This window comes from Colossoma macropomum, unplaced genomic scaffold (assembly GCF_904425465.1).
Source record: "Colossoma macropomum unplaced genomic scaffold, Colossoma_macropomum, whole genome shotgun sequence".
Classification (NCBI taxonomy): domain Eukaryota; kingdom Metazoa; phylum Chordata; class Actinopteri; order Characiformes; family Serrasalmidae; genus Colossoma; species Colossoma macropomum.
The window spans coordinates 48,758,902-48,768,226 of record NW_023494792.1 but is presented as its reverse complement, the minus strand read 5'-3'; the positions used below and the strand labels follow the sequence as shown (position 1 = coordinate 48,768,226).

The 9,325-nt window shown below is 36.8% G+C and overlaps 1 protein-coding gene across 1 annotated transcript; it reads right to left on the bottom strand.

The window, feature by feature from the left end:
• Positions 1 to 5,539: 5,539 nt before the first annotated feature.
• LOC118811199 (achaete-scute homolog 4) lies at positions 5,540 to 6,067 on the bottom strand. Its single transcript, XM_036575363.1, has one exon. It carries the CDS (start codon positions 6,065 to 6,067, stop codon positions 5,540 to 5,542), a length of 528 nt encoding a protein of 175 aa, XP_036431256.1.
• Positions 6,068 to 9,325: the final 3,258 nt, after the last annotated feature.

The window sequence follows — 9,325 nt, the reverse complement described above, 5'->3', positions numbered from 1 at the left end:
AGGATAAACAGGGAATGGGTTTGGGGATTGTTTGGGGTGGGCATTTTTGTGGCTTTGTTGGCTTCGTTTAGTTTATTCCCCCACTTCCTCTGCCTGCTTAATAATAAGCATTCCAATAACTATTGCCCAGGCTGTTGTAGACGCTCTTTTGAAGAGCACTTACAGGAGAGCGGAGATGAGATGGCAAACGTGATACAAGCTGATCAAAAAATGTAGCAAAGAACGGTTGTTGCCAAATCTTTCCTTTAATCAAAATGTTGCACCTAGCAACCATGGATGCTTCAATTATGCCCCTATCACACTGATATCACAGGTTACAATATCTCAATGTGTGTTTTGGCTCATGTCCTGTGCTGGTAGGTATTGAATGTTTGGCTATCAAAACTAATAGTTTCTATTATAAAACACAGGTAGCTCGGAATACTTAATGCCCCAAAACGTGTAGCTTATCATCGAATTCACATTGGCTCTTTCAGCTTTGTAAACTGAAATAAATTATTAAAAACTCACCAACATTCAAAAATGAAGTTACATATATGTCAATTAGTTAATAAAAAGACAAATTCCAGGTTCATTTGTATAATTTTCTTAAATATTTGCTTAATAGTTTCACAACACCAATGCTGTCAGACACACCATGTTTCTATATTTGTGATTTTTTTAATCCAGCACTTTTTTTAATCCACCAATTTTTTTATTGATGGAGGGCTTATCCTGTATATTCAATACTTCCATTTTGTTCATTATTTCTAATACAGTCATTTGTGAGAAATGTCTTAAATGGGAATTTCCCTGATTTGTCAATACTTCTCCGTATTTCATTGCTTGAGATTTAAACATACTCATTTAGAGTGATGTGAAAAGGTGCATTATAGAGAAACTTATCAGCTCAAAATGTCAATGTCAAAAATGTCTCAGGCATCAGGCAGTGTATTCATAACCATTTCATGTAATAACTTTCCATGAGGGAGCTTTTAGAGGCATTAAATGCTTCAGTGGATGTCTGGTTCCTATCACCACCACTGTAAACAATTCTGTCTACGTTTCTCTAGAATTTCACAACCACTCAGAATGACTCCGTTTACATTTTAACTATTCAATTATGTCAATATTTCAAAAAACTCCCTTTAAAGAATTTGAGACCTTATTAAAACTTCAGCTTTAATTTAATGAACTCCCTTCACTTCTCTCTGAAACACTGGCAGTGACTTGATCCGGAATAACCCTTGGACTGGACTTTAATGTACCACACTGGAACACTCTAGCTGCAATGATTTAGAGACACCTGCAATAGCTTAGTGCTCAAGCAATGACATAGCACTGCTTTTTTCATAGACTGAGCTACTATATCTGTTGTATTAGATCCGATTGAGGTTAGTGATGTGCAGAGATAGACTGAGAACTGCCATTGCTTTCTAGCTCATAATTAAATGTGTTGAGCAAACCTGCTCTCATGAATGCAGCAGACTATACTCTGACAACAAATCATACAGATCAAACTTCATACAAAGAGAAATAAAATCTGTTTTAATAGGTGTACATCATAAAGTGCCCAAGGATATGAGACTGTAATAGAAAACAGAGATGAAAGATCGCTAGCTTTAAGGCTGCCCTGTCATTACTGCATTAATGAGGTGATGAATATGAGTGTGGGAGGGCATGGTGGCTATTTGCGACTTTGAAGCAAAAAGAACACTGTGCTCATCGCACCATAAGAGTCTAATTGAGAATTAATAAGCCAGATTGCCTGGCCGTCAATGCTGTGGCTACATTTACCCTTCTCTAATTACCAATATGACATCATTACACTATTTACATGCATTGTACTATGTTTAGTTTGTTTTTAAAGAATCCTTAAAGTTGTACAGTTAAAAAGTGAATAGGACTCATATGAAACATATGTAGAGAAAGATTCTGAAGTTTATTGCTCAGCTTCTCATTAGTGCTTGGCCCCCTTCATTGCCATGTCTACGCAACAAACTAACCTGATAGACACACTGACATTGAAAATCTATCACGTCCTTTGTGTTGGAAGTGAGGGACCTCTATGCTGAATAAATCAGCAGTGGAAAGCAGTCACACTTTATTCTTTCCCCTATAAAACGTAACAATACAGAAAAAGTCAGAGACCACCCTTCATTTATTTGAATTTCGAGTCGAAACGGCCTTTAAAGGGGAATTCCACCAATTTTTCTAAATGTCTGCATAATTCTGTGGTTGAAATGTAAACAATGTCATTCAGTGTGGTTTGATGCGAAATGGTTCATTTGTAGAGAAACTTACTGTCTCTGATTTATTTACAGTGGTGGTGATAGGAACCAGGGGTCCTGATGTCTATAACCCAAATATAGCCATTTTATTTAATATCCAAAACCACGAACATACACAAGTCTTCTGAGGTTTTTATACGTAATGTTGACAATGGTAAAGTAGTGGTAAATCTGACAAAAAAAAAAAAAATCTTTGGGGACTATTTTGTCTTAGAACACCCTTAATGTATCCCTCCACCATAAACAGATTAGAATAAATTGAATAAAATGTTTTAAGCCAAAACCTCAGAATTCAAAACTACTGTAAAACAATGTCTCAGACATCAGGCTGAGTATTCATAGCCATTTAATGTAATAACTATCTGTGGTGTAGCTTTTAGAGGCTGTTTGGTTCATTCCCACTGTGGACAATTCTGACTTACAATTCTGAGTATCTCTAGAATTAAGCATTTTGCACAAAACTACTCTGAATGACTGTTTACATCTTAAGCTCTTAATTTTTGAAAAATCAGTGGAGTTCCCGTTTAAGTGGAAGTTATTTATTTTCCACTAGTTGCATTTTCTGCTTTCTATTATTTAAGTTATCCTAAACACCTCATCGGCCTTTGTAGTGGTCAGTCCAGCAGACCAGCAACTCCTTTGTTTCAATTGCAAGTTTTCTTCCTTTTTGTCTATTCCCTTTTATCAGTAAGGGCTTCTTGACAGCTACACATCCTTTATGCTCACAGCACTGCGTTGTCTTCTCACAGTGGAAGGGCGGACAGAAACACCTGTGGATGTTTTTTTCGATTTGATTTGAGAGGAGCTTGATTTTCCCCTCTCTCTCAAAGTTGAAAGCTTTGAGTGCGTTTGAGTTTATCTGATGGTGGCAGTTTTGCTGGTGTACTGGCTGTTGGAGTCCCTTTTTCTCTTTATCTTTCACTCATTTTATGAATTCCGGTTTTGGAAACTTCTGTTTTTTCACTCATTTTCCTCTAACTTTATTCTTCCTGTTGCAAGTGGATTATTTTATGTATCATCTTTTCAGAAATATCTCCTGAAAAATGAAAAATTTGTACATAATGGCCCTGTAGACAGGAAATGAAATAATCGAAGGCTGGTCTCTGACTTTTGCACAGTACTGTAAATGTTCAAAGAGTGATCCTATGTGAATGGAACATCAATGTTGGTAATAATCACACATGTCAGTAATAATTACCACAGACCGCACTAATTTAATCCTGTGTGAATAGAGCTTTGGGTAAGAGCTCATTAAATGAGTTCATGAGCAGCAGAACCCTGACCGCACTAATTTTACCTTTATTTATCAGCCTTGAGCTTCTTAGTGAGACACTAAAGACCTTTTTTTTGTTGTGGATTATATGCACATGTAATTAACTGAGCCTAAACCAATACAGTTGCAATGTCTTTCAAAGCTGTGGAGGTATGAACATCTCAGCTAAGTTCTGTTTAATCACCCGAGTCGCTGAAAAAAAGGTAGGTTAAGCTCTTCTTATTGTTCGGTAATGGAAGTAGGTTTAGCAAATAATGTAATAAAATTCATTCCACTACGTTATGCACTCTTGCGGGAACTTGTTTGTGAAATGGCGCGTTACTTGTTTAGCACAGCGACCCATAAAAAATAATGCATATCACACTTTTTTACCCACATGCCAAAACATGCAAAGATGACTTGCTTGTTATAAAATGAACATGACCAGTTTGTTGCTTAAATGAGAGAGAAATAGTTCCTATGAAATCAATGCACAGCAAGACACTATATTAGAAACCCTGCAGAGATACTCTTAGCTGGGTATACGGTACTGTGCCAAAGTCATAGACCACCCTTTATTTATTAATTCCTGTTGATATGACCATAAACTCTCTGGGTTCCGCAAACTCGCTCACGCTTAAAATTTGATGTTTCTGTATATGTTTCTCTATCGTTGCAATAATACAGCGCAGAAATATGGTTCAAACATTTCCTGAATATGTAGAGACTGACCTTTCAGTTTCATTGAGTTACATATCATCTGCCTCTCACCATGTTTAATAGGTGGATTTGTGAGTCTGTCTACATTTTGTGTGCAACTGAGAAAGGACTGGCCCATCACACTGAAAACCCTTCATTTTTCATTCAGTCGACATTAGAGTGAAATGGCGTGCAAACAGTTTACAGTCACTGAAGTTGCTGCAGCAGATTTGGAAAGCAGCGATGAAGATAATGGAGCATTTTGATATGAAGCATATGGGTATCATGTTATATGCAAGTGCCTTTAAAGGTGAATTTAAGAAGATATGCAAAAATTGAGACAATGCCTTTAGACCCCAGCAGGTTATGTACAAGTAATTTTTTTTAGTGCCAGGAAATGAATCAAAAAACATTTAGCAGAAACCTACACAGAAGCCTATATATATATGTGTGGGAAGAAAACCTCATATTTCCAAAATGATAACTTTATAGGAGAAGAAAAACACCTACTTTACTTTTAATGTAAGTCAATGGAACCTGACTTTTTAGTCTTAGAAATTGCATTTTCTGCCTCTCATGCTCCAAGCAATTCAAAACACATTCAATGATGTTGAGGTCTGGACTCTGGGGTGGTCAGTCCATTGTTTTGAGAACACCAGCAGCTTCATTTCATTTCCAATTTTTTGTCTATTTCCTTTTTTTTGTATTGGCTTTTTGACAGCTACACATTCTTTCAGACCCATAGAGTTGAGTTGTCGTCTTACAGTGGAAGGCTGGACAGAAACACCTGTGGATGTTTTCAGATCAGCTTTAAGTGCTATTTATTTGATGGCTTTGGTAGCTGTGGTAATTTTTTAACTTCAGGTTTGGAAACTCTTGTTTTTCACATATTTTCATTTGATTTTCCCTTCACGGAAGTTGTTTGTTATATCTAATCTCCTCAGAAATGTCTCCTGCAAAATGAATAACTTGTACTTAACAGCCACTTCGACCAGAAAATAGATAAAAGAAGTGTTGCCTCTGACTTGTGCACAGTACTGTATTTGAGTGGTGGACTACTCTCTACGACAAGTGTAAAAATCCCAGCACCATTCACAAGGTAGTGGTTTCTCATAAAGTGGACAGTGAATGTAGTTTACAATAGAATACCATTTTTTTCAGAAGTATCAAACAGCATGCCATCCCAAAACCTCTCCAGAATGACCTTTTCCATTCATACCTTAAAGAACAGAATATTCCAAATCATCATGGACTGTATAAATTAGAAGTACTAGCATTAGCATGTCCTCATGTGCACCCTCTGTACTGTGCAGTCTGTTCAGAAGCATGCATCCCCATGGTCACTCAGACTGTGTTTGGACTCTCCATCGCTGTTGCACTCTGTAAGCTGTGTACTGACCACAGTTCCTCTCTCGCTCCCAGGTGACAGCTCCGCCATGGCCTCAGGCAAACGGAGTTCCAGAAGGTTCTGCAGGTGTTTGATGTAGCTGATGGCCGCTCGTAGTGTCTCCACCTTGCTGAGTCTTTTATCCTCGAACTCTTGGGGCAGGTGCTCTCTGAGCCTGGCGTAGCCCTCGTTCACACACCGCACCCTCTGCCTCTCTCGCTCGTTGCGCTTTCGGATGAAGGCCGGCTCAAAGGAATAGTCGTACATGGCCAAGTGGCCAGGGAAGGGTAGGTAGGAGAAGTGTCCGCTGTACCTGTGGGCGTACATTGGCTCCAGGTATGTCTGTTCAAAGTGGAGCGGTAGACTCAAAGCCTCTCTGAATGGGGAGTGCTGGTGGTCCATTGAGAGGCCAAACGCTAAAGGCCGTGTATACGAGCCTTGCGAGTGGTCAGCAGCCATTTTTCTGGAACAAAGAGGCAAAGAGTCATTGTTCCTTCTGGAAGTCTTAGAAGTCAAGAAGTGTTACTTTTATTTTGCAACACTATTTATATAGTACTATGCAAAAGTCTTAGGCAGTTATATGCGTTATTGAAACCCATTTATCTTGGCAATCACCATTAGAATAAGTGCAAATAGACATAAATGCAGTCAAAAGTAACAAAAATTGAAACATTTCATAGCAAAACACATTATTAACCACAATTTTTTTTCATGATATATGTTGTTGGGGTTTGGGCTTTACACAGAGAATACATTTCAGTGTTATATTCTAATTAATACCAGATATATTAGAGAAATAAAAATGTGCTTTATATTAAAGTAAGCTATTATTCTTTTCAAAAACTCTTTCTGGTCATAATTGTTACAAATGGATATACAGCGTTTTGTAATGTAACTATTTTATGTCTTTTTTTTTTTTAGAAAGAATTTGATATTTTGGATTTAAGTTCCATCACCAGCACACCTGATTTAATATAATAAAGGTTTTGCTTAACCAAATGAGGTACTGGATGATAACTGTTGTTAATACTGGGCTACCACAAGGAGAAGTTTGGAAATGGATAAACAAACACATTTCCATATATCGCTGTTGTCAGAAAAAAACCTAGTATCTCCAAAATGGTAACTTTACAGGAGAAGGAAAAAACCTACTTCACTTTTAATGTAAAATCAGACTTTTTTCCAAGTCATTTTGGGTCATTTCTTTTGGTCCATTCTTCATGACATTTACACATAATGTAAACAGGCAACAGGCATTATCTAAATGTGTCAAAAACTGAAAAAATAATAAAAATGGAGATACAAAGTTTTCTTCCAATAACAGCGATATACTACTTATTTACATACATACTACTTATTAATATTATTTGAATTTATTGTAATAAAAGTGTTTTTCTGAGCAAATTAATGCGTAATGTTCAGATAGCATAATGCTTTTTAAATATAATTTAAATAGCATTTTCTCAGGTGCCTAAAACAGTTCCACAATGCTGTATATAATTATGTAATTACATATTTATTACATAGTGTAACAAAATTATGTTTTTACATTCAATTTACATTCTGTATCCATAACTTTGAATCTAAAAAGCTTGGAATGACAAAAACATGGCAAAACAAGACTATAGACACAGCTATAATTTTTCCTAAATTTGAATTCTAATAAAATATCTCCTCTTTTACTTACAAACACAAATGTCATATCAAGTAAAAGTTTAGGATCTGCATTTTCTCCACATATTCAAATAAGCTATACATCAAAAATAATTTATATCAAATTACAGCATACTTTTGTTATCACCAGCAAAAACAATGTCTTTGATCCAGATTTTCATTCTTCGCTACATACCTTATATAATAGTTCTTAGTATTTACAGAGTAATTCATAGTAGTTAATAGGTAATAAATGATAATAAGAAAATAATACTTTGGGTAAATAATAATGAATAATTAGACCAGTGTTTGCTTAAAACAGGACAACCAGAACAAACCCAACAAATCAAAAGTTCTCTTACTTTGCAGAGCCCTGTTATCCAAGCCTACAGGATTCCTGCAGTTGGTGTAAATCATAGATAGCACTTGATCCAGAGACTCTTTGTAGAGTGCAGCTTAAGTTAACAAGTCCTTCCTCTCTCCTCTCTTTTTACATGACTGGAGGCCATGTAGCAGTGGGTGTGATCTTATAAAAAAAAGACACAACTTTCGGTGGGCACCCCCCACCTTCTGAGAGCAGATGAAATGATAAGGAGTGATATCTGCACAACAGAGGGAGATCAGCTCATCTCCCCCTCCACTGTTCCCCCATTCTTCATTCCCACACAGCTGAAGTGGCACAGTGAGTGGAGGCCTTTTGGCCAAGCCTCCACAGAAAACAAGCAAACAAAGAAGAAGTCAGTTTCAGATTAAAATGAAATTTCAGTGCTGTCTTTTGTCTAAGCACATTCAAGTTTTGGTTGATGTGTCCCAGCTGAGTTTACTCTATTTGGCAAACTAGTGAACAAGCTCAGCTTGTGGGTTCTCTGATGGAGTTTTCAGGTGTGCACTCCTAAACATAAAGGTTTCTAAATGGTTCTCTTTCTTGGATGTACAGCTCTAGGAACCTTTTAGATTTTCTGGAGGTTCTTTAAACTTTGTAAAGGGTCTTCACACTCACATATGTTATTTACAAAAATCTGTGGCATCGCTCAAAAGAACCTGGCATCTATGGCATCTTCTAAACCTTGTTCTTCCTAAATCAGTATCAGTGCTGAGTGCTGAGATCAGAAAAAAGCATTCAAAAGCTCATGTTACAACAATTTAGGCTAAAAGGGAAAACTGATTTCCTCCTTTTTGAGTGGATACCTTTGTTTGTAGTGGGCCATCTGCAGGCAGAAGGAGTTCAACACAATACAAGCCAATAAACCTTCCACAGGGACAGCACTGCCCCCTGCTGGCAGGTACAGCACATTTTGCTTTGCGTGCTTTACATACTTTAAAAACAAGTGCAAATCACTGGAATAGAGCAGAGTTTCTCAGTCCTGCTCTTGGAGCTGATTGTGCTGCAGAGCAAGTTAGTTAACTATGTAATGCAGAGTGTGTTTAATGATTAATGGTAACACTTTATATGGACAGTCCAATCTAGATGGTTTGTAGATGTTCATTCTGCATTTAACTTTAACATTAATCTACATATTTACATTTTAATCAGCTTAATTTTCCTGAACCCTAACGCTGCCTCTAATCTGAACCTTAACCTCAACCCAAAACCTTTTCGAACCCTGGTCCTAAACCTAGTACTAGTACTACACTACGCGTAACCCTAACACTGTTGAGAAGCAGCTGATGGTTTGTTAATAATTTGAACATTTTGGCGACTATCCAAATAGAGTGGGGATCCATACGTGTAATGTGTAGGTGATCTATGTGTAATCAGATTTTATTATATTACATTAGAAGCATATTCATATCCACATTAAAGGACTGAGCATTTTGTGGCTGCCATATCAAAACCTCAAAAGTTATTCATGTTTATTTTTCCCATTATTAGAATGATAATTATTATTTTTACATCATTGCAATATACAAACAGTTCATGATCAGTGGACCAACAGAAAAGGTCTAAACTAACTTGGATTTCATTCTCATTATACTAATGCAGATTAAGGTTAATATATTGGAGATACTAGGTTTTGTTATTGTGACAGTTTATTAATAAATTCTTGGGTGGTTTTAGTTCTT